Source organism: Oncorhynchus clarkii, chromosome 10 (genome assembly GCF_045791955.1).
Source record: "Oncorhynchus clarkii lewisi isolate Uvic-CL-2024 chromosome 10, UVic_Ocla_1.0, whole genome shotgun sequence".
Classification (NCBI taxonomy): Eukaryota; Metazoa; Chordata; class Actinopteri; order Salmoniformes; family Salmonidae; genus Oncorhynchus; species Oncorhynchus clarkii.
This window is the reverse complement of record NC_092156.1, coordinates 19,824,152-19,850,697: the sequence shown is the minus strand read 5'-3', so window position 1 is coordinate 19,850,697 and position 26,546 is coordinate 19,824,152. Positions and strand designations below refer to the sequence as shown.

Here is a 26,546-nt window from a genome sequence, read left to right as displayed (position 1 = left end):
GTATCTTATACCGTTTTAAAGCTAATCTTGGTGTTAATCCCACCACAGTGTCCGATTTCAAATAGGCTTTACAGCGAAAGCACCACAAACGATTATGTTAGGTCACCACCAACTAACAGAAAAATTCTGCCATTTTTCCAGCGAAAGAGAGGAGTCACAAAAAGCACAAATAGAGATAAAATGAATCACTAACCTTTGATGATCTTCATCAGATGACACTCATAGGACTTCATGTTACACAATACATGTATGTTTTGTTTGATAAAGTTCATATTTATATAAAAAATCTCAGCATACATTGGCGCGTTACGTTCACTAGTTCCAAAAACATCCGGTGATATTGCAGAGAGCCACATCATTTTACAGAAATAATCATTATACATTTTGATAAATACAATTGTTAGACATGGAAATACCTCTCCTTAATGCAACTGCTGTGTGAGATTTTAAAAAAAAAACAGAAAACGGAAAAAGCCAAACCATGCAATAATCTGAGACGGCGCTCAGAATTTTTTTTTTTTATCCGCCATGTTGGAGTCAACAGAAGGCCTATCAAATGTGTGACTGCCTGAAGAGTTAAAAGGTACATTCTATTTTATAGGGGCTTCCTGTAGGGTTTATTAACTGCATTCAGGTCGCGTCCATTATGTGTGTGCTTTGAATTTATTTGACCTTTATTTAACTAGGCAAGTCAGTTAAGAACTAATTCTTATTTTCAATGGCAGCCTAGGAACAGTGGGTTAACTGCCTTGTTCAGGGGCAGAACGACAGATTTTTACCTTGTCAGCTCGGGGATTCGATCTTGCAACCTTCCGGTCCAACGCTCTAACCACTAGGCTACCTGCCGCCCCCAGATGTGGTGACTTTGTGTGAAGTAGGCATTGCGACAACCTGTTTGGATAATTAGCTATTGAATTTTTTGCTCATCTGATATGTGTGTAAATACTGTGTATTTTGTGGAATTGCATTAGTTCGACATTGGGGGAAAACTTTGTAACTGACATAAAATTTTTCTGGACATGTGAAGAATGTTCCAGGGACAGTCCCTGGATCCAAATTACCCATGTTAATCCATAATTCTGACTGTAACCCTACCCTAGGTGTTCCTTAGAATTTATTGATGTTGTTTTCTACACATTTCCTGATTGGGACAAAAAATAGATTGATCCTGTATACTGTACAATCTCATACAAATTAAGTATCGTCAGTAAAGTATAGGATGATTAGATGGATAATTTTCCTCTTGCAAAGATACACTAACTATAACTTTTGAAATAGACGGGATGGCACATTATCATGACGATTGCCAAATATTGCAACTGCAAAACTATTTTTCCCCTAAATAGCAGGGCCCTATTAACCCACAATGTAGCAACACGTTTTGCAACGGAAAACAAAACGTACAGGTATTGTAGTACCTCCCTGTTTCAAAGCATTTTCTTAAAGTGTTGTACTGAACATGACTGTGATCGCGCAACTGACTAACCTGAGCCACCGCACATTGACTCTGTACTGGTGCCCCCTCGAGTAGCCTTGTTACTGATATTTTATTGTTGCTCTTTAAATATTTGTTATTTTTCTATTTTCTTATTTTTTTCATTTGTCATTTTATTTATTGTTTACTTCAGTTTATTTAGTAAATACTTTCTTACATTTTTTTTCTTAAAACTGCATTGTTGGTTAATCTTGCGACTCTCAAACCTGGATCCGGGAGCGTAATCATCGCCTCAAACTAATTAGCATAAAGCAGCGGACATAAATATCCCTGGAAAATCTTCCTATTCATGAAAATCACAAATGAAATATATTGAGACACAGCTTAGCCGTTTGTTAATCACACTGTCATCTCAGATTTTCAAAATATGCTTTACAGCCAACGCTAGACAAGCGTTTGTGTTTATCATAGCCTAGCATAGCATTATGCCCTGCTAGCAGCAGGCAACATTTTCACGAAAATAAGAAAAGCAATCAAATTAAATCATTTACCTTTGAAGAACTTCGGATGCTTTCACTCAGGAGACTCCCAGTTAGATAGCAAATGTTCCTTTTTTCCAAAAATATTATTTTTGTAGGCGAAATAGCTCCCGTTTGTTCTTCACGTTTGGCTGAGAAATCGACCGGAAAATGCGGTCACTACAACGCCAAACTTTTTTCCAAATTAGCTCCATAATATCGACAGAAACATGGCAAACGTTGTTTAGAATCAATCCTCAAGTTTTTCACATATCTATTCGATAATATATCCGTCGGGACAATTGGTTTCTCATTAGAACCGATTGGAAAAATGGCTACTTCTGTACTTTACGCAAGATTTTCTGCGGAAGCCATCATGTGACCACTTGCTCAATGTGGTCTCTTACGGCTATTCTTCAACATAAATGCGTAAAAAGACGTCACAATGCTGTAGACACCTTGGGGAATACGTAGAAAGCGTAAGCTCATTCATAGCCCATTCACAGCCATATAAGGAGTCATTGTCAAATGGGGCACTTCCTGATTGGATGTTTATCTGGGTTTCGCCTGAAACATCAGTTCTGTTGCACTCACAGACAATATCTTTGCAGTTTTGGAAACGTCAGAGTGTTTTCTATCCAAAGCTGTCAATTATATGCATAGTTGAGCATCTTGTCGTGACAAAATATCCCGTTTAAAACGAGAACGTTTTTTATCCAAAAATGAAAAAATACTGCCTCCTAGTCACAAAAGGTTTTAAGGGCTTGTAAGTAAGCATTTTACTGTAAGGTCTACCTACACCTGTTGTATTTTGCACATGTGACATATCAAATTTGATTTGATATGACCCCCTTGCACCCCCCTCACGATGATACAAAATGTCTGTCTAGTCCAGATCTTCCGGTTTCCACTAGCTTCTATTGCCACAAAGTCAGATTCCACAACCACAAAGTAAAAATTGGCATAATTAAAAACAACTTTTTGATCTTAGTTTAATAAGTTTAGCAGTATGGTTAGGGTTAAGGTTAGGTTTGAAATCAAATTTTAAGAAGATAAATTGTAGAAATGGGCAGGGTTTATGACTTTGTGGGTATGAAAGCTGGTGACGACCAGATCTTCCCGACTGACTCACCCGGATGGAACAGCTGATGAGGCCATCCCGGTTGTGGACCTTCAGCACCCTCTCAAACAGCTGGTTGCGGGCCACCTCGTCCGTGGCCATCTGGCCCTCCAGCAGGTCCATAGGCTCCGACACACCCCCTGTGAAGTCCACCAGTGCATCCGCCGTATTCCCACCGTCCAGGGCCTCGTAGCAGCCGTATACCCTGCAGGGACGGGATTGGGGGAGGAGGGATTTAATGAATTCATTAAAATACACTGAACAAAAATATAAATGCAACAAAGATTTTGTTGAGTTACAGTTCATATAAGGAAATCAGTCAATAGAAATAAATTCATTAGGACCTAATCTATGGATTTCATATGACTGAGAATACAGATATGCATCTGTTGGTCACAGATACCTTAAAAAAACGTAGAGGTGTGGATCTCAAGTGGCACAGCAGTCTAAGGCACTGCATCGTCACTACAGACCCGGTTTTAATCACAGGCTGTGTCACAACTAACCATTACCGAGAGCCCCATAGGTCAGAGCACAATTGGCCCAGCGTCGTCCTGGTTAGGGGAGGGTTTGGCCGGGGGGGCTTTACTTGCCTCATCGCGCTTTTACGACTCCTTGTGGCGGGCCGGGCGCCTGCAGACTTCGGTCATCAGTTAAAGTTTCCTCCGACACATTGGTGCGGCTTGTTTCCTGGTTAAGCGGGCGGGTGTTAACCAGTTGCATCTCTAGGGGCGCTATTTCATTTTTGGATAAAAAACGTTCCCGTTTTAAGCGCGATATTATGTCACGAAAAGATGCTCGACTATGCATATTCTTGACAGTTTTGGAAAGAAAACACTCTGAAGTTTCAGAATCTGCAAAGATTTTGTCTGTAAGTGCCCCAGAACTCATTCTACAGGCGAAACCAAGATGATACGTCAAACAGGAAATGAGCAGAATTTCTGAAGCTCTGTTTTCTAATGTCTCCTTATATGGCTGTGAATGCGACAGGAATAAGCTTAGACCTTCTGCCGTTTCCCCAAGATGTCGGCAGCATTGTGACGTATTTGTAGGCATATCATTGGAAGATTGACCATAAGAGACTACATTTTCCAAGTGTCCGCCTGGTGTCCTGCGTCGAAACTGGTGCGCAAAGCCATGTGCAAGTATTTTTCCATTTGATTGAGGGGAGAAACCATGCTTCCACGAACGATATATCATAGAAGAGATATGTGAAAAACACCTTGAGGATTGATTCTAAACAACGTTTGCCATGTTTTCAGTCGATATTATGGAGTTAATTTGGAAAAAAGTTCGCGTTTTGAGGACTGAATTTTCGTTTTTTTTTGGTAGCCAAATGTGATGTATAAAACGGAGCTATTTCTAATACACAAAGAATCTTTTTGGAAAAACTGAGCATCTGCTATCTAACTGAGAGTATCCTCATTGAAAACATCAGAAGTTCTTCAAAGGTAAATTATTTTATTTGAAGGCTTTTATGTTTTTGTTGAAATGTTGCGTGCTGGATGCTAACGCTAATGCTAACGCTAAATGCTACGCTAGCTAGCTACTTTTACACAAATGATTGTTTTCCTATGGTTGAGAAGCATATTTTGAAAATCTGAGATGACAGTGTTGTTTACAAAAGGCTAAGCTTGAGAGATGGCATATTTATTTCATTTCATTTGCGATTTTCATGAATAGTTAACGTTGCGTTATGGTAATGAGCTTGAGTCTGTATTCCTGATACCGGATCCGGGATGGGGAGATCAGAGGTTAAGAAGCGCGGTTTGGCAGGTCATGTGTCGGAGGATGCATGACTCGACCTTCGCCTCTCCCGAGCCCGTTGGGGAGTTGCAGCAATGAGAAAATATTGTAATTGGATCGCAATTGGATATCATGAAATTGGGGAGAAAATGGGGGTAAAATACAACAACAAAGAAACACCCAGTATCTAGTGTGACCACCATTTGCCTCATGCATCTCCATTGCATAGTTATTCAGGTTATTGATTGTGGCCTGTGGAATGTTGTCCCACTCCTCTTCAATGGCTGTGCAAAGTTGCTGGATATTGTCAGGAACTGGAACACGCTGTCGATCCAGAGCATCCCAAACGAAGGTGCTCAATGGGTGACATCAAATCAAATTTATTTCTAAATTTGTGACATCAGCTGATGTCACAAAGTGCTGTACAGAAACCAGCCTAAAACCCCAAACAGCAAGCAATGCAGGTGTAGAAGCACAGACAAGTCTGGTGAGTATGCAGGCCATGGAAGAACTGGGACATTTTCAGCTTCCAGGAATTGTGTACAGATCCTTGCGACATGGAGCCTTGCATTATCATGCTGAAACATGAGGTGATGGCGGCGGATGAATGGCACAGCAATGGGCCTCAGGATTTCATCACAGTATCTCTGTGCATTCAAATTGCCATAGATAAAATGCAATTGTGTTCGTTGTCCATAGTTTATGCCCGCCCATACCATAACCACACTCTCATCATGGGCCACTCTGTTCACAATATTGACATCAGCATACCGCTTGACCACACAACGCCATACACGCTGTCTGCCATCTGCCTGGTACAGTTGAAACCGGGATTCATCCGTAAAGAGCAGACTTCTTCAATGTGCCAGTGGTCATCGAAGGTGAGCATTTGCCCACTGCAGTTGGTTACGATGCCAAACTGCAGTCAGGTCAAGACCATGGTGAGGACGACAAGCACGCAGATGATCTTCCCTGAGACGGTTTCTGACAGTTTGTGCAGAAATTCTTAGGTTGTGCAAACCCACAGTTTCATCAGCTGTCTGGGTGGCTAAGTGCAGACGATCCTGGAGGTGAAGAAGCCGGATGTGGAGGTCCTGGGCTGGCGTGGTTACACGTGGTCTACGATTGTGTGGCCGGTTGGACATAATGCCAAATTCTCTAAAATGACGAATTGAGTCGGCTTATGGTAGAGAAATTATATAAAATTCTCTGGCAACAGCTCTGGTGGATAATCCTGCAATCAGCATGCTAATTGCACACTCCCTCAAAACTTGAGACATCTGTGGCATTGTGTTGTGTGACAAAACTGCACATATTTGAGTGGCCTTTTACTGTCCCCAGCACAAGGTAATGATCATGCTGTTTAAAGCAGCTTCTTGATATGCCACTCCTGTTAGGTGGATGGATTATCTTGGCAAAGGAGAAATGCTCACTAGCAGGTATGTAAGCAAATTTGTGCAAAACATTTTAGAGAAATATGTTTTTGTGCATATGGAACATTTCTGGGATCTTTTATTTCAGCTCATGAAACATGGGACCTTTACATGTTGTGTTTATAATTTTGTTCAGTATAAAAATAATATATGCCATTTAGCAGAAACTTTAATCTAAAGAAACTTAGTCATGCGACATTAATTTTACGTATGGGTGGCCCCGGGAATCAAACCCACAATCGAAACCCACAATCCTGGCGTTGGAAGGGCCATGCTCTTCATCTGAAGTCAAATATCCCTCTATCAATGTTGTCTACAATGCACAGTTGACATCTGGATGACAAAGGAGCCTAGATTCTTAAACAGCATTCCCATTCTGATATTCTGCCCAATTATTGGCAAAAGAGCTACTATGATTGATCAAAAGACCAATTATTGGAAAAAGATCAGAATTGGGTTGCCAGTGTAAATGCAGCCTTAGTTGACTTCAAATCTTAATATGTGACTCTACATCTTAATCAAAAGGACAGTGAATAATACATATTTTGAATCAGTCAAAATATTGATAGAAGTACATAATAGATTATTAGGTGTTATTATAAGACATGCTTATAACATGTTATAAAGCATTGAACCTACAGGCGTTAAGTAAAGCGTTACCAATTGGAAATATTTATTCGATTGAGTGAGTGCGTCTTCGTTCTAAAGATTTTTTTCTGCATACCTCAAATATTGGGAGACTTAAACATAGCATCATATCTTTAATTAGATGACATTCCCTCAGTACTCTCTCTTTATCCCTGTCCCATAGGTGTTCATTTCATTTTAATGTTGTTGTTTTTAACCCAGACTTTACATCATATTCCCAAATTGGGACAATATATAGATTGATGGACACATGGATTGAATAATACATTTTTCTCCATGGCAGTACCACACATTTCCCAATTTGTACAATAAAGCCATTGACTGATTGATTGATTCATTGACTAACTTCGCATAGGCCTTCTCCACCAGTGCGCTCCAGAACTCGTTACTGTCATCTGAGTGGCAGTAGACCAGCTGGTTGTCCACCGTGGGCAGCCGGTCGTCAATCACCACGTCCACCCACTCGCCAAAGCGCCAGAACCGGAAGTGGAAGATTCCGGCATATGACTCAGGCGTCTCTGTGTCCCACTCCTGCTCCTTCCAGTCTGGGATGACCTGAAGGGAGGACACGGTGGAGGGGGAAGTGTGGGGGGTGGAGAGGACGGAGTGGAGGAGGTCAGAGAAGGTGTAGGTGGAGGGATAAGAGGTTGGGAATGAGGGAGGGAAAGGGTGGGCAAAGGGAGGAGGGGGTTGGTGGAGTGGGAGAGGGAGGAGAGAGGTGGTGGGTGTGGGAAAGTAGGAGAGGGAGGAGAGGGGTGGAGGGTGGAGTGGGAGAGGGAGGAGAGGGGTGATGGGGGAGTGGGAGAGGGAGGAGAGTTGGTGGAAGGTAGGAGAGGGAGGAGATGGGTGGAGGGGGGAGTGGGAGAGGGAGAGGGAGAGGGAGGAGAGGGGTGGAGGGTGTGGAAAAGTAGGAGGGGGAGGAGAGGGGTGGAGGGTGGAGTGGGAGAGGGAGGAGAGGGGTGGAGGGTGTGGGAAAGTAGGAGAGGGAGGAGAGGGGTGGAGGGTGGAGTGGGAGAGGGAGGAGAGGGGTGATGGGGGAGTGGGAGAGGGAGAGGGAGGAGAGGGGTGGAGGGTGTGGAAAAGTAGGAGGGGGAGGAGAGGGTGGAGAGGGAGTGGGAGTGGGAGGAGAGGGGGTGTGGGAGAGGGAGGAGAGGGGTGAAGGGTGTGGAAAAGTAGGAGGGGGAGGAGAGGGTGGAGGGGGGAGAGGGAGTGGGAGTGGGAGGAGAGGGGGTGTGGGAGAGGGAGGAGAGGGGTGAAGGGTGTGGGAAAGGTAGGAGAGGGAGGAGAGGGGTGGAGGGGGGAGTGGGAGAGGGAGAGGGAGAGGGAGGAGAGGGGTGGAGGGTGTGGAAAAGTAGGAGGGGGAGGAGAGGGTGGAGGGGGGAGAGGGAGTGGGAGTGGGAGGAGAGGGGGTGTGGGAGAGGGAGGAGAGGGGTGAAGGGTGTGGGAAAGGTAGGAGAGGGAGGAGAGGGGTGGAGGGTGTGAAAATGCAAAAAAAGGAAAAAGAGAGTGTTGGTTATATAATGAAAGCCGAACCTACAAGTTGTGTGTCGGCCAAACTCATAAATACACACCCTCTTGTGAGTGAGGCTGTCATCCCCGCTGCAGCATACCTCGTGCCCCCACCTGGTCCCCTCTAGGCCGGCCAATGCGTTCCGGAGGTTTAGGGGAACATTTAATGTAATTTTTCACCAGGGCTCTGGCTAGCATAAATCCAGAGCGAGAACAGGTGGAACAGGACACACGGCTGGGGAACGATTCGAGCTGCATGGAACTACCTGCCAGTCATCCCCTTCCCAGTGGCTCCCCCTCAGACTGCGGTGGGGTGTATGGCACAAATAAGGTCACACTTAAGGCGTCCGCATACATCAGTTACACTGTACTTGGAGATACATGCTGGGGAGTGGTGGACTAAGAGCCCTGGTCGGTAGGTAGGTTCTAGCTGTGTGGTTCCGATGGACCCTTCCTTCTGCTGATTGAGGGGCTTTTCTGTGTGTGTTTGTGTGTGTGTGTAGTAGCGGCTCCTTTAAGAGGAGAGGATAAAAGAAACAGCACTGCACCATGGAAACCCCGAGTCATTTGGGAGCTACCCCCCCGCCCCTCTTGCTCTCTCTGGCTCCTTTTTCTCTGACTTTGGCCTGGAGGGAGAGAGAGAGAGCAAGGGAAGGTAAGAGAGAGAGAGGGAGAGGGAGAGGGAGAGGGAGAGGGAGAGGGAGAGGGAGAGGGAGAGGGAGAGAACGAGAGAGAGAGAGAACGAGAGAACGAGAGAACGAGAGAGAGAGAGAGAGAGAGAGAGAGAGAGAACGAGAGTGAGAGAGAGAGAGAGAGAGAGAGAACGAGAGCGAGAGAGAACGAGAGAGAGAGAGAGAGAGAGAGAGAGAGAGAGAGAGAGAACGAGAGAGAGAGAACGAGAGAGAGAACGAGAGAGAGAGCGAAAGAGAGCGAAAGAGAGCGAGAGCGAGAGAGAGAGAGAGAGAGAGAGAGAGAGAGAACGAGAGTGAGAGAGAGAGCGAGAGAGAGAGAGAACGAGAGAGAACGAGAGTGAGAGAGAGAGCGAGAGCGAGAGAGAACGAGAGAGAGAGCGAAAGAGAGAGAGAGAGAGAGCGAGAGAGAGAGAGAGAGAGAACGAGAGAGAGAACGAGAGAGAGAGCGAGAAAGAAAGCGAGAGAGAGAGAGAGACCGAGAGAGAGAGCGAGAGAGAGAGCGAGAGAGAGAGAGAGAGTGAGAGGATTATCCATCTTGGCTTTCATCCAGAACACAATTAAGCTCTATAATAACTCTACTCTGCGAAGGATGGAGTGGCCAGAAACAGCAGCTCCATCCACCCCTGCAGTCCCCTCCTCCCATCCCATAACACAATTTTCAGGCAGTGGTGCCCATCAGACCAGACACACAGAGGTACCCCATCACCTGGTCCATATTTAATAGTGCACACTGTAGCAAAACATTTGGCAATAGAAAATTTAAATGAGCGCATCTTGATGGACAATTTCAGGTAGTCCCTCCCTATTTCAGTCTGTTCTGCGGCTAATGAATACGGCCCAGGGGGGAAATGTTTTGAACATATCAGATAGAAATATAACGTTTAACACAGTTTCTATCTGACAGACAATCATATATCTGTTCTACCTGATACATTTCAATCTGAAGTTGAAGGCATGCGTCCCCTTGTGTTATGAGCAGCGGAGGCTGGTGGTGGGAGATTTCAGAGGACTTGGCTCATTGTAATGGCTGTAATCGAATAAACGGAAAGGTATCAACCATATTCCATTTGTTTGATTCCGTTCCATTCCAGTGACACCAGCCCTCCACGGGTCACTTGGCAGACACACCAAATATCGCAGATTTCGGTCATACTTAGCAGAATACAGTATGTAGTGAGAGAGGCAGGCCTCCACTAGCCAAGCACAACGATGGCACAAATGTGAGATAAATATGTGACAACCACACAACTGTCCCTGGTTTCCACAAGGGAAATCTCAAATTCTCCTCCACAGACGTCATTAGCTCCAGTTGCCTAGTGTCTAATGCTCATCTTGCCAAATAAGAACACCAAGACGGCAAGACCCACCACCCGTCTAAGGGTATTAAAGCCATGCGCGAGAGTCTTCCACACACTAACTGACTAGTTGACACACCAACTGACACACTAACTGGTTAACTGACACACTAAATGACTAACTGACACACTAACTGGTTAACTGACACACTAAATGACTAACTGACACACTAACTGGTTAACTGACACACTAAATGACTAACTGACACAATAACTGGTTAACTGACACACTAACTGGTTAACTGACACACTAAATGACTAACTGACACACTAACTGGTTAACTGACACACTAACTGGTTAACTGACACTAACTGGTTAACTGACACACTAAATTACTAACTGACACACTAACTGACACATTAACTGACCGGCGAGAGAGGAAGAAAAGAAGAGAGATAGAGAGAGAGAAAGAGAGAGACAAAGATGCTGAGAACGTGACAAAGAGAGAGTGAGAGATAGAGGGGATTCCTGAGCGAGTGAGAGGACTCAGCCAGCCAAAGCATGACCCACTTTTCGAACCATCAACCTCTTGAAGCTCGACCTCTTGAACCCAAACCAACATGGCTTCCCAAACCACACTGGAGCTGCCCTTCCAGCCCGACCTCCATCTGACCGAGGTGATGCGCCAGAGGGTCCAGTCTCTGCAGCAGCGTTGCGGAAAGCGGCAGGACGGTGAGCGTCTCCTCCGACCCCACAAAGCCGTTTACCACCTAGACTTCTCCCTACATGCTTTGCACTTCACCCCTGTGGCGTGTGGCTGGCACGTCCGGGCCGCCTCACTGTGATTGCCACCTCGCAGCTCTGGAAGCCCGACCTCACCCACTTGATGAACCGCCAGATACTGGACCCAGCGGGGGTGTTCTGGCGAGCCGAGGGCTATGGCGACGACACGCCTGTGCACCACTACGAGGCCGACGGCCAGGAGTTTGGTGAGCGGATCGCTGATTTAGAAAAGGTGAGGAAGACAATGTACTTCCTGCTGGCGTTTGAGGAGGGTGTTGGTCCCGATGTCTTTGAATGTTCCATCAGTTTCCAGGTGGGCCAGAAGTGAAGACTGCAGGAGGAAATGGAGGCGGGAAGGCAAGGTACAAGACAGCCATTTTGGAAATGTTTTCTTTAGTCATGTGGCATTATGAGCAAGTGCTTTCCTTTTTTTTGTCTTTCATCATGTTTTTCCATTACCATCCTTCCTTGTCGGAGCACAATTTAGTTTTTCCTTTCAAACTTCACACTGTCATTCTCTACATACAGTATAATATTTCTCCTTAATTAGGAAGTCAAGTTCGGGTTAGGGCAGGGGTCACAATTTGGCGGCCTGTGAGACAAATGGCCGATTTAATGTGGCCTGCAGTAGTTGGTACTTGCAACCACAGGGGAAAGGACACATAAACCGAGCGACCAGAGGGACCACAACCCTTCACGTCCTCTGGGGTGGAAGAAGAATAACACCTCAACACCACCACTCCCTTGTCTCAATTGCTTCCTTCCTTCAACTCTCATCCATCTCTTTTTTTTCCTGTCTTCCGTTTTAACATGGTACGGCCGGCATCAAAACATATGTCCTTTTCTACTGTCTACCCTAGGTAGGTTTTCCGTAGGGATTCGGGTACTTGTATCTGATCAAAACAACAGAGCATTTTGATGTCTGATGTTGAAATGACTATGAAGGATACAGCGTTTAGAGCCATACTGTAGAGTCAGTCGAGTCTAGAGATGTGATTATTCATTACTTGTAATGTTTGTTTGATACCATAAAATGACTAAAGCAACTAATTAGAGAATGACTACTTGTAGGTCATTTATGTGCTGTTGAAATGGATCACTGATCTGAATAAATCTTAACAAAAGACAAAACGATTCTCTCCGTGGCATTTCTAACAGACTAGCAATACAACGTCAGCTCTAATGTTTTTCTATTACAAATTGTGTGTGTGTGTGCGCTGTGATTGTGTGTATGTGTGCATGACTGTCTGTTTGCATGTGTGTACTATCGAATTTCATTTTCTCTACTGCCGTCTGACAAAAGAGCAGGCTCGTCACAGATGACCTGACCTTGAGGGGGTTCCGGCTGTGTGTGGAGTCGTTCTCCTCCCACCTGAGGTGGCAGGCAGCAGAGAGGGATGCTGTACTGTAGTGTGGCAGCACAAACATAATACCCTAGCGGACAACAGGGTCCTATTTATTATACAACAAATGGAAGGAAACAGACAGAAAACAGCCAAAACTCGTCCAAGAAGAAACGCTTTGGTTTTGGTTTTCTGGTGCAATTTCTTTGGTGCTCTGGTGTGCCCTAATGAACAAGACCCAGACTGGCTTCCTATTACCTCATCCATCTCCGTCTGGCCCCGGCCCGGATGACAAACGGGGGGGGGTTGTCCTCCGTAGGAGAAAGCCTCCACAGAGATATAGACGGGTAGTGGTGAGCAAGAGATGGAGGGGAAGGGAGAGAGAGAATATGTAGGAGAGAGACAGAAAGAAAGAGAGAGAGAGGAGAGAGATGGGCGGTCCCCACACCCACTCATCCACTCATCCACCCACTCATCACAGAGGCACAAATTAATGCCTGAAATCACTACCCACCAGTTAGATCGAATGTCTCACTCTTTACAGTTGACTACTTTTCTCCAAAATTAATCTCATCTCCATTCCTTTTGTCAGTAATGACAATGTGGAACTGAAATGCAGTAGCAGCAGAGTACAGTCTCTTGAGTCTCAATTAAGTGAATGGCCTGCAGTCTTAAGTGTGTAATTATCAATCTGATCGCGTCTCCACTGTCCTTCTCTTCCTTATTCAATAATATCAGCTCACAGTCACACTTTTTCCCTCTCATACTTACAGTTGCCTCTCACACACACACACACCGCACCAACACTAATTAGCTAGGCCTGTGCACATACCAGGATCCTGGGGGATCTACCTCTTAATTGTTGTATGCATCGCTGCACTGTGCCAGGTGTCACTAAACCATCAATGCACTGCTTCCATCACATTCAAACTGTCATGGTTCTCTCACACTCACACTCACACACACACACACACACACACACACACACACACACACACACACACACACAGGAAATCAATATATGGAATCAAGGTCTGTGATCCACAAATCAAAGTTCTTCTGGATGCAACACGCTTACAAATATTGTCTGGGAATCCGACCTACAGACTAGGTCTCCCATAGGACGCATGGAGGCTCTTCTAGGCGTGAATATATTTAAAATGCCTAATATTGGCCTGATGGCCAAGGAGAAAGTACAGTTGAAGTCGGAAGTTTACATACACTTAGGTTGTAGTCCCAGTCTTGTTAACAAACTATATTTTTGTCAAGTCTGTTAGGACATCTACTTTGTGTATGACACAAATACTTTTTACAACAATTGTTTGCAGACGGATTATTTCACTTATAAATCAAAAGAAAATAACCAAGACCTCAGAAAAAAATTCCTTGGGTTCATCCTTGGGAGAAATTTACAAACGCCTGAAGGTACCACGTTTATCTGTACAAACAATAGTACGCAAGCATAAACACCATGGGACCACGCAGCCGCCATACCCCTCAGAAAGGAGACGTGTTCTGTCTCCTAGAGATGAACGTACTTTGGTGCGAAAAGTGCAAATCAATCCCAGAACAACAGCAAAGGACCTTGTGAAGACGCTGGAGGAAACAGCTACAAAAGTAGCTATATCTACAGTAAAACAAGTCCTATATCGACATAACCTGAAAGGCCGCTCAGCAAGGAAGAAGCCACTGCCCCAAAACCGCCATAAAAAAAGCCAGACTACGGTATGTCCTCTAGTCTAATGAAACAAAAATAGAACTGTTTGGCCATAATGACCATCGTTATGTTTGGAGGAAAATGGGGGAGGCTTGCAAGCCGAAGAACACTATCCCAAGCGTGAAGCACGGGGGTGGCAGCATCCTGTTGTAAGGGTGCTTTGCTGCAGGAGGGACTGGTGCACTTCACAAAATAGATGGCTTCATGTGGAAGGAAAACTATGTGGATATATTGAAGCAACATCTCATTACATCAGTCAGGAAGTTAAAACTTGGTCACAAATGGGTCTTCCAAATGGACAATGATACCAAGCATACTTCCAAAGTTGTGGCAAAATGGCTTAAGGACAACAAAGTCAAGGTATTGGAGTGGCCATCACAAAGCCCTGACCTCAACCACATAGAAAATTTGAGGGAAGAACTGAAAAAGCATGTGCGAGCAAGGAGGCCTACAAACCTGACTTAGTTACACCAGCTCTGTCAGGGGGAATGGGACAAAATCCACCCAACTTATTGTGGGAAGCTTGTGGAAGGCTACCCGAAACGTTTGACCCAAGTTAAACAATTTAAAGGCAATGCTACCAAATACTAATTGAGTGTATGTAAACTTCTGACTCACTGGAAATGTGATGAAATAAATAAAAGCTTAAATAAATCACTATCTTCTATTATTCTGACATTTCACATTCTTAAAATAAAATGGTGATCCTAACTGACCTAAGACAGGGAATGTTTACTTGGATTAAATGTCAGGAATTGTGAAAAACTAAGTTTAAATGTATTTGGCTAAGGTGTATGTAAACTACCCACTTTAACTGTACAATACCAGCCAAACGTTTGGACACATCTACTCATTCAAAGGATTTTCTTTATTTTTTACTATTTTCTACATTGTAGAATAATAACAAAGACATCAAAACTATGAAATGACACATATGGAATCATGTAGAACCCCAAAAAGTGTTATTTATTATTAAATTATTTAATATTTGAGATTCTTCAAAGTAGCCACCCTTTGCCTTGATGACAGCTTTGCACACTCTTTGCATTCTCTCCACATTCATGGTAGACACCTGGATTTAATTTCAATTAACCAATGTGCCTTGTTAAAAATTAATTTGTGGAATTTCTTTCCTTCTTAATGTATTTGAGCCAATGCAAAGGTAGTGGTGGTAAACAGCAGATTGCCCTATTTGGTAAAAGACCAAGTCCATATTATGGCAAGAACATCTCAAATATGCAAAGAGAAATGACAGTCCACCATTACTTTAAGACATGAAGGTCAGTCAATATGTAATTTGGTTTGCACTTACTGGGTCTATCATTTGTTTTTCAACAGGACAATGACTCAACACACCTCCATGCTGTGTAAGGGCTATTTGACCAAGAAAGAGAGTGATGGAGTATTGCATCAGATGACCTGGCCTCCACAAGCACCTGACCTCAAACCAATTGAGATGGTTTGGGATGAGTTGGACTGCAGAGTGAAGGAAAAGTAGCCAACAAGTGCTCAGCATATGTGGGAACTCCTTCAAGACTGTTGGAAAAGCATTCCAGGTGAAGCTGGTTGAGAGAATGCCAAGAGTTTGCAAAGCTGTCATCAAGGCAACTTTGAAGAATCGTTTAACTTTTTTGGTTACTACATGATTCCATGTGTGTTATTTCATAGTTTTGATGTCTTCAATATTATTCTACAATGTAGAAAATAGCAAAAATAAAGAAAAACCCTTGAATGAGTAGGTGTGTCCAAACCTTTGACTGGAACTGTGCATATTGATCTGTCTCTGTCTAGCCCACCTCTCTCTGCTATTTTCCCCCTTAAAGCTTAAGAGGGCCATTTCACAAAGTCACAAACGCACATGCGCAAACACACACACACTCTTTTTATTTCCAATATTCACTCCCAATATCTGCTGGGTGGATTGGCTAGCCTGTAAAATAAATAGCCTATTGATCCATCTGTCTCCCTACAGGGTAAGAAATAATGGTGTCATGGCTAACGCTGGCTAATGCTAGTTAATTTACCAAATAATTTACCTTATACTGAAGAGCTGCCACAACATGTCATAGTAGGCCTACCTCTGTGACCAAATCAGTCGTCGCCCAGCCGCCAGAGTCCTAGCACCAGGTTTGCCGATACAACTGACGGTCAGAAAAGACCAATCAAACTGCCATACCGATCGGGGAGCTCATTTAGTTCAGATGGGTTTGGCTTGGGAGGACAGCAAAGCTATCCCAGATAAACAGATACAGTGCATTCGGAAAATATTCAGACACCTTGATTTTTCTCACATTTTGTTATGTTACAGGCTTATCCTAAAATATATCAAGTGGTTTTTCCCTCTCTCTAATATCTATATACCCTAATAACAAAGCAAAAGCTGTTTTTTAGAAATAAAAAACTGAAATATCACATTTACATAAGTATTCAGACACTTTACTCAGTACTTTCTTGAAGTACCTTTGGCAGTGATTACAGCCTCAAGTCTTCTTGGGTATGACGCTACAAGCTTGGCACACCTGTATTTGGGAAGTTTCCCCAAATCTTGTCTGCAAATCCTCTCAAGCTCTGTCAGGATGGATGGGGAGAGTCGCTGAACAGCTTTTTTCGGGTCTCTCCAGAGATGTTTGACCGGGTTCAAGTCCGGGCTCTGGCTGGGCCAGTCAAGGACATTCAGAGACTTGTCCCGAAGCCACTCCTGCATTGTCTTGGCTGTGTGCTTGGGATCGTTGTCCTGTTGGTAGCTGAACCTTCGCCCAGTCTGAGATTCTGAGAGATCTGGAGCAGGTTTTCATCAAGGATCTCTCTGTACTTTGCTCCGTTCATCTTTCCCTCGATCCTGACAAGTTTCTCAGTCCCTGTCACTAAAAATCACCCCCACAGCATGATGCTGCCACCACCATGCTTCACTGTAGGGATGGTGCCAGGTTTCATCCAGATGTGACGCTTGGCATTCAGGCCAAAGAGTTCAATCTTGGATTCATCAGACCAGAGAATATTGTTTCTCATGGTCTGAGAGTCCTTTAGGTGCCTTTTGGCAAACTCCAAGCGGGCTGTCATGTGCCTTTTACTGAGGCCACGCTACCATAAAGGCCTGATTGGTGGGGGGCTGCAGAGATGGTTGTCCTTCTGGTAGGTTCTCCCATCTCCAGAGAGGAACTATGGAGCTCTGTCAGAGTGGCCATCGTGTTCAGAGTGTCAGAGTGTTTATTTCTTTCCTGTCTGGCCCTGTCCGGGGGAGTCATCGGATGGGGCCACAGTGTCTCCTGACCCCTCCTGTCTCAGCCTCCAGTATTTATGCTGCAGTAGTTTATGTGTCGGGGGGCTAGGGTCAGTTTGTTATATCTGGAGTACTTCTCCTGTCCTATTCGTTGTCCTGTGTGAATTTAAGTGTGCTTTCTCTAATTCTCTCTTTCTTTCTCTCTCTCGGAGGACCTGAGCCCTAGGACCATGCCTCAGGACCACCTGACATGATGACTCCTTGCTGTCCCCAGTCCACCTGGCCGTGCTGCTGCTCCAGTTTCAACTGTTCTGCCTTATTATTATTGGACCATGCTGGTCATTTTTGAACATTTGAACATCTTGGCCATGTTCTGTTATAATCTCCTCCCGGCACAGCCAGAAGAGGACTGGCCACCCCACATAGCCTGGTTCCTCTCTAGGTTTCTTCCTAGGTTTTGGCCTTTCTAGGGAGTTTTTCCTAGCCACCGTGCTTCTACACCTGCCTTGCTTGCTGTTTGGGGTTTTAGGCTGGGTTTCTGTACAGCACTTTGAGATATCAGCTGATGTACGAAGGGCTATATAAATACATTTTATTTTATTTTATTTGATTCTTGGTCACCTCCCTGACAAAGCCCTTTTCCCCGATTGCTCAGTTTGGCCGGGCGGTCAGCTCTAGAAAGAGTCTTGGTGGTTCCAAACGTCTTCCATTTAAGAATGATGGAGGGCACTATGTTCTTGGGGACCTTAAATGTGGCGGAATTGCAGATTCAGACGGGACTAAAAGTACGGATGAAGTGATTGGTGCTCGTGCATATAATTCAATTACCTGAACTCCCACAGTAAAAATTCCATCCGAATAGGGCTAAGGGCTTAAGTTGTTATTAACACGTAAAAGCCTTCATAATGTCTTATAACAAAGCGTAAGCCCTATTTGGACAGGATACATTTTACAAGGGAAGCTCAGGTAATGTAATTATGTCCACGAGCACAAATCACTACATCCATAATTTTTGTCCCAGCCGAATCTTTCATGTCAGTAATTTTTTATTGCCTAATATGTCAGTTGATTAAATGTCTTCAAAGGCTACAGTTCATGGTTCTTATTGATAAGCATTATTATTTTGACATTCTCTGAACTATAGACCATATGGTCAATACTAAGTTGAAATATCTTCACGCCTTACATATACACTGCTCAAAAAAATAAAGGGAACACTTAAACAACACAATGTAACTCCAAGTCAATCACACTTCTGTGAAATCAAACTGTCCACTTAGGAAGCAACACTGATTGACAATACATTTCACATGCTGTTGTGAAAATGGAATAGACAACAGGTGGAAATTATAGGCAATTAGCAAGACACCCCCAATAAAGGAGTGGTTCTGCAGGTGGTGACTACAGACCACTTCTCAGTTCCTATGCTTCCTGGCTGATGTTTTGGTCACTTTTGAATGCTGGCGGTGCTTTCACTCTAGTGGTAGCATGAGACGGAGTCTACAACCCACACAAGTGGCTCAGGTAGTGCAGCTCACCCAGGATGGCACATCAATGCGAGCTGTGGCAAGAAGGTTTGCTGTGTCTGTCAGCGTAGTGTCCAGAGCATGGAGGCGCTACCAGGAGACAGGCCAGTACATCAGGAGACGTGGAGGAGGCCTTAGGAGGGCAACAACCCAGCAGCAGGACCGCTACCTCTGCCGTTGTGCAAGAAGGAGCAGGAGGAGCACTGCCAGAGCCTTGCAAAATGACCTCCAGCAGGCCACAAATGTGCATGTGTCTGCTCAAACGGTCAGAAACAGACTCCGTGAGGGTGGTATGAGGGCCCGACGTCCACAGGTGGGGGTTGTGCTTACAGCCCAACACCGTGCAGGACGTTTTTCATTTGCCAGAGAACACCAAGATTGGCAAATTCTCCACTGGCGCCCTGTGCTCTTCACAGATGAAAGCAGGTTCACACTGAGCACGTGACAGACGTGGCAGAGTCTGGAGACGCTGTGGAGAACGTTCTGCTGCCTGCAACATCCTCCAGCATGACCGGTTTGGTGGTGGGTCAGTTATGGTGTGGGGTGGCATTTCTTTGGGGGGCCACACAGCCCTCCATGTGGTCGCCAGAGGTAGCCTGACTGCCATTAGGTACCGAGATGAGATCCTCCGACCCCTTGTGAGACCATATGCTGGTGCGGTTGGCCCTGTGTTCCTCCTAATGCAAGATAATGCTAGACCTCATGTGGCTGGAGTGTGTCAGCAGTTCCTGCAAGAGGAAGGCATTGATGCTATGGACTGGCCCGCCCGTTCCCCAGACCTGAATCCAATTGAGCACATCTGGGCCATCATGTCTCGCTCCATCCACCAACGCCACGTTACACGACAGACTGTCCAGGAGTTGGCGGATGCTTTAGTCCAGGTCTGGGAGGAGATCCCTCAGGAGACCATCCGCCACCTCATCAGGAGCATGCCCAGGCGTTGTAGGGAGGTCATACAGGCACGTGGAGGCCACACACACTACTGAGACTCATTTTGACTTTTTTTAAGGACATTACATCAATGTTGGATCATCCTGTAGTGTGGTTTTCCACTTTAATTTTGAGTGTGACTCCAAATCCAGACCTCCATGGGTTGATAAATTTGATTTCCATTGATCATTTTTGTGTGATTTTGTTGTCAGCACATTCAACTATGTAAAGAAAAAAGTATTTCATAAGAATATTTCATTCATTCAGATCTAGGATGTGTTATTTTAGAGTTCCCTTTATTTTTTTGAGCAGTGTATTTTGAATGACAAAAAAAATAATAACAGGGCAGTTTGGTAAAGCAAATTTTGTCAGAATCTTCCACTGGAAAAACGGACATGCTGGGGTAATAATTACATAACCGATGTATAGTACTAGTCCTGTGCCAATAGGGCTTTAGAACTGTATTATGGTACACACATCCAGAAGGTGTAGGATATTAAAAAAAAGATGTCATGAAAGAATGCTAGATACCCGCACATTCATTATTTTAACACAACCGAGTAGACCAGCAAAGTCTACTATGATACTCTACCTAAACCCCAGTCAGAGACGGCGTTATAAGCTTGGTAGAGTACTCCAACTCTGCTGAGAGTGTTCTAGAGAGGTGTTGATGTGGCCTAATAATGCCTCTGGTAAGATGTGCTTTCCCCTGTTTACCCCTTCTTCACCAGGTAATCTGGCCTAATGGGTACACTCGTACGTGGGTACAGTCATGGCACACACGCACATACACACACAGCCCTCCACGCCCACACTTACTTTGGACCACAGGGACTCTCTGGAGGCCAGGCTGGAGCACGCCGCCACAAACCAGCAGTTTCCCAGCTGGCCCTGGTGCAGGTCGTGCGCACTGATCCCATCCACAAACAGGTGAGGGTCCTCACAGAGCTCCTACACAGAGACAGAAGAGAATGAGAGAGAGGGAAGGAAGGAAGGAAGGAGGGAGAAATAGAAAGGTTACATGAGGCCTAGGGACCAAAAAATATATGGGAAGAAAGAAAGAAAGAAAGAAAGAAAGAAAGAAAGAAAGAAAGAAAGAAAGAAAGAAAGAAAGAAAGAAAGAAAGAAAGAAAGAAAGAAAGAAAGAAAGAAAGAAAGAAAGAAAGAAAGAAAGAAAGAAAGAAAGAAAGGAGAGAAAGAAAGAGAGAGAGGACAGATGGGTTTAGTGAGTTGCCAGGCCAGGCATGGCCTGGGACTCTTTAATTACTGCTCCTAATCAATGGGGATTTAGATGAGGCACGCTCCACTTCTATCCTTCACACACAACATGCCTTTACCGACACAGACAGGAGAGAGAGAGAGTACCATGGATTGAGCGAATGAAGTTGAGAGAGAGACAGACATACAGACAGACAGACAAGGAGGGAAAGAGAGAAAGAGTGAGGGAGGAGAGAGAGAGAGCACCCAGCCCCTGACAAGTGTCAGGTCTGGGAGGTGTTGTGGTGATTTATGGGTGAAGCAAGAGGAGGATCTACAGGGTCACGGCTTCATCTGGGCCGTGCTAACCTGAGCCCCACTCAAACAACCTCTTCACACAGACAGCACTTAAACTAACCCACATAGAGCTACAAAAGACAGAGAAACAGACAGAATTAAAACTAACCCAAGGTGCCAGACTGGTTCTGCTTTAGCTGCGATAACAAAAGTTGCATGGTTGAAGAGCATACCGTTAAGCCATACAGGTAACTATTAACTAGCAAATGTCTCTCTTAATGTGGGTCCTGTAGACCCAGCTAATGCAGGAGTGACTGAATACCTGAGTATGGAGATGCAGGCTACTAAGATTCCTTAGAGGATCCCAATAGTGATCTGCAGTCAATAGTGATGGATGGAAGACTGCAGGAATGACGTGGAGCGATATCCCCTATATAATTCACTACTTTTGAACAGGGTCGTTAGAGCTCTGGTCTGACGTAGTGCACTATATAGGGGGCATAGTACCATTTGGAGTGTGTTATTATCTAACTCTCCCTTTAAGGTGGGATGTGTGGTTTCACACCCTCCAGGTGTGAGACAAGTGTTATTTTCAGCCAGTGTGTGTGTTGCTCCCCACCAACAGTGTGCGAACCTGCCATCCTGGTGCCATCCTGCTGACGTCCTTCTCCCTCTCTCTCTCTCGCATGGGAGTTTATCAAAACTTGACTCGTTTTCAAATTCTTTGTGGATCTGTGTAATCTGAGGGAAATATGTGTCTCTCATATGGTCATACATTTGGCAGGAGGTTAGGAAATGCAGCTCAGTTTCCACCTAATTTTGTAGGCAGTGTGCACATAGCCTGTCTTCCCTTGAGAACCAGGTCTGCCTATGGCGGCCTCTCTCAATAACAAGGCTATGCTCATTGAGTCTGTACATAGTCAAAGCTTTCGTTAATTTTTGGTCAGTCAGAGTGGTCAGTTATTCTGCCACTGGGTAGTCTCTATTTAAGGCCAAATATAATTCTAGTTTGCTAGTTTTTTGTTAATTTGTTCCAATGTGCATTATAATTATCTTTTGTTTTGTCATGATTTGGTTGGGTCTAATTGTGTTGCTGTCCTGTCCTGTGGGGTCTGTTTTGTGTTTGTGGACCAGCTTGATTAGGGGACTCTTCTCCAGGTTCATTTCTCTGTAGGTGATGGCTTTGGGATGGAAAGGTTGGGAATCACTTCCTTTTAAGTGGTTGTAGAATTTAAACGGCTCCTTTCTGGATTTTGATAATGAGCGGGTATCGGCCTAATTCTGCTCTGCATGCATTATTTGGTGTTTTACGTTGTAGACAGGGGATATTTTAGCAGAATTCTGTATGCAGAGTCTCAATTTGGTGTTTGTCCCATTTTGTGAATTCTTGTTTGTGGAGTGGACCCCAGACCTCACAACCATTAAAAGCAATGGGTTCTATAATTGATTCAAGTATTTTTAGCCAGATCCAAATTTGGACTCATCAGACCAAAGGACAAATTTCCACCGGTCTAATGTAACTTGGACTCATCAGACCAAAGGACACATTGCCAACGGTCTAATGTCCACTGCTCGTGTTTCTTGGCCCAAGCAATTCTCTTCTTATTGGTGTCCTTTAGTAGTAGTTTCTTTGCCGCAATTTGACCATGAAGGCCTGATTCACACAGTCTCCTCTGAACAACTGATGTTGAGATGTGTCTGTTACTTGAACTCTGAAGCATATATTTCAAATAAAATCACATTTTATTTGTCACATACACATGGTTAGCAGATGTTAATGCGAGTGTAGCGAAATGTGCTTCTAGTTCCGACAATGTAGTAATAACCAACGAGTAATCTAACCTAACAATTCCACAACTACTACCTTATACACACAAGTGTAAAGGGATAAAGAACATGTACATAAAGATATATGAATGAATGATGGAACGGCATAGGCAAGATGCAGTAGATGGTATCGAGTACAGTATATACATAGGAGATGAGTAATGTAGAGTATGTAAACATAAAAGTGGCATCGTTTAAAGTGGCTAGTGACACATGTATTACATAAAGATGGCAAGATGCAGTAGATGATATAGAGTACATTATATACATATACATATGAGATGAGTAATGTAGGGTATGTAAACATTATATTAAGTGGCATTGTTTAAAGTTGCTAGTGATAAATTTTTTACATCAATTTCCATTATTAAAGTGGCTGGAGTTGAGTCAGTATGCTGGCAGCAGCCACTCAATGTTAGTGGTGGCTGTTTAACAGTCTGATGGCCTTGAGATAGAAGCTGTTTTATGGCCTTCCTGTGACATCGCGTGGTGTAGGTTTCCTGGAGGGCAGGTAGTTTGCCCCCGGTGATGCGTTGTGCAGACCTCACTACCCTGTGGAGAGCCTTACGGTTGTGGGCGGAGCAGTTGCCGTACCAGGCGGTGATACAGTCCGACAGGATGCTCTCGATTGTGCATCTGTAAAAGTTTGTGAGTGCTTTTGGTGAAAAGCCAAATTTCTTCAGCCTCCTGAGGTAGAAGAGGCGCTAATGCGCCTTCTTCACAAAGCTGTCTGGGTGGGTGGACCAATTAAGTTAGTCCGTGATGTGTACGCCGAGGAACTTAAAACTTACTACCCTCTCCACTACTATCCCGTCGATGTGGATAGGGGGGTGCTCCCTCTGCTGTTTCCTGAAGTCCACAATCATATCCTTTGTTTTGTTGAGTGTGAGGTTATTTTCCTGACACCACACTCCGAGGGCCCTCACCTCCTCCCTGTAGGCCGTCTCATTGTTGTTGGTAATCAAGCCTACCACTGTAGTGTCGTCCGCAAAGTTGCAATCTGAGGTGCAGTTAACTCTAATGAATTTATACTTGAAATGTTCCGTATTGACTGACCTTCATGCCTTAAAGTAATGATGGACTGTCATTTCTCTTTGCTTATTTGAGCTGTTCTTGCCATAATATGAACTTGGTATCTTACCAAATAGGGCTATAGTCTGTATACCAGCCTTACTTTGTCACAACAAAACTGATTTGCTCAAACTCATTAAAAAGGAAAGAAATTCCACAAAGTAACTTTTAACACGGCACACCTGTTAATTAATTATCTTCGTCATAAAGCTAGTTGAGATAATGCCAAGAGTGTGCAAAACTGTCATCAAGGCAAAGGGTGGCTACTTGGAAGAATACCTAATACAAAATATATTTTTATTTGTTTAACCCTTTTTTGGTTACTACATGATTCCATATGTGTTATTTCATCATTATGATGTCTTCACTATTATTCTACAATGTAGAAAATAGTAAAAATATAGAAAAACCCTGGAATGAGTAGGTGTGTCCAAACTGTTGACTGGTACTGTATGTATAGTTTGTTGTGTGCTCTAGGGCAACAGTGTCTAGATGGAATTTATATTTGTGGTCCTGGCAACTGGACCTTTTTTGGAACACCATATTTTTTTTGTCTCCTGAGGTCTACTGTCAGGGCCCAGGTCTAACAGAATCTGTGCTGTAGGCCCTCCTTGGTTGGGGACAGAAGCACCAGATCATCAGCCAACAGTAGACATTTGACTTCAGAGTCTAGTAGGGTGAGGCCGGGTACTGCAGACTGTTTTAGTGTCCTCGCTAATTCGATTATATATATATACACACACACACACACACACATGTTGAAGTTGGTGGGGCTCAAGCTGCATCCCTGTCTCACTCCACGGCCCTGAGGAAATAATTATTTTTTCTCCAATTTTAACCACACACTAGTTGTTTGTGTACATGGATTTTATAATGTTATATGTTTTTCCCCCAACACTGCTTTCCATCAATTTGTGTAGCAAACCCTCGTGCCAAATTGAGTCAAAAGCTTTTTTGAAATCAACATAGCATGAGAAGACTTTGCCTTTGTCAATTAGGGTGCGCAGGGTGAATACGTGGTCTGTCGTATGGTAATTTGGTATAAAACAAATTTGGCATTTGCACAGTACATTGTTTTCATTGAAGAAATGTACAAGTCTGCTGTTAATGATAATGCAGAGGATTTTCCCAAGATTGCTGTTGACGCATATTCCACGATAGTTATTGGGGTGAATATGTCTCTACTTTTGTGGATTGGGGTGTTCAGTCCTTGGTCCAAATATTGCGGAAGATGCCAGAGCTGAGGATGATGTTAAAAAGTTTAAGTATAGCCAATTGGAATGTGTATATTTTATCATTTAATTTCGGATACCATCAACACCACAGGCCTTTTTGGGTTAGAAGGTTTGTATTTTGTCCTGTAGTTCATTCAATGTAATTGGAGAATCCAGTGGGTTCTGATAGTGTTTAATAGTTGATTCTAAGATTTGTATTTGATCATGTATATATGTTTATGCTATTTGTTCTTTGTTATAGAGCCAAAAAGATTGGAAAAGTGGTTTATCCATACATCTCCATTTTGGATAGGTAACTCTTCGTGTTGTTTGTTTAGAGTGTTCCAATTTTCAGAAGTGGTTAGATTCTATGGATTCTTCAATTATATTGAGCTGACTTCTGACGTGCTGTTCCTTCTTTTTCCGTAGTGTATTTCTGTATTGTTTTAGGGATTCACCATAGTGAAGGCGTAGGTTCAGATTTTCTGGATCACTATGTTTTTGGTTGGATAGGTTTCTTAATTTCTTTCTTCGGTTTTGCATTCTTCATCAAATCATTTGTTATTGTTGTTCATTTTCTTAGGTTGTCTGCTTGAATTTTTAAAATTTGATATGGAAGATGAGAGGTCAAATATACTGTTTAGGTTTTCTACTGTCTAGTTTACACCTTCACTATTACAGTGAAATATTTTGTCCAGGAAGTTGTCCAAACTACTTTCCTTCCATCTATAGCATTTCTTAATATTATGTAATTCCTTTGGCTTTGATGCCTCATGATTGAGTATTGCTCTGTTCAAGTAGACTGATGTTGCTGTGATCTGATAAGGGTTTCAGTGGGCTGACTGTGAACACTCTGAGAGACTCTGTGTTGAGGTCAGTGATAAAGTAATCTACAGTACTACTACCAAGGGATGACCTGTAAGTGTACCTACCTTAAAGAGTCCCCTCGAAGCCTACCATTGAGTACAGACCTAGCGAGTGACAGAGAGCTGCAGGAGTTGTGACCCGTTTCTGTTGTTTTTTT

General features: G+C 43.9%; 1 protein-coding gene and 1 pseudogene across 1 annotated transcript in view; one reads left to right on the top strand and one right to left on the bottom strand.

Annotated features, from left to right (window-relative positions):
* LOC139418120 (calpain-5-like) overlaps nt 1-26,546 on the bottom strand; it is a 53,712-nt gene that overhangs the window by 12,718 nt on the left and 14,448 nt on the right. The window contains exons 2-4 of the mRNA XM_071167326.1: nt 20,736-20,867; nt 7,247-7,455; nt 3,086-3,278 (exon numbers count right to left, since the gene is read on the bottom strand). Of these exons, the coding sequence (XP_071023427.1) occupies nt 3,086-3,278; nt 7,247-7,455; nt 20,736-20,867 (534 nt within the window). The remainder of the gene's footprint in view (nt 1-3,085; nt 3,279-7,246; nt 7,456-20,735; nt 20,868-26,546) is intronic.
* LOC139418131 (olfactory marker protein-like) lies at nt 11,018-11,508 on the top strand (annotated as a pseudogene).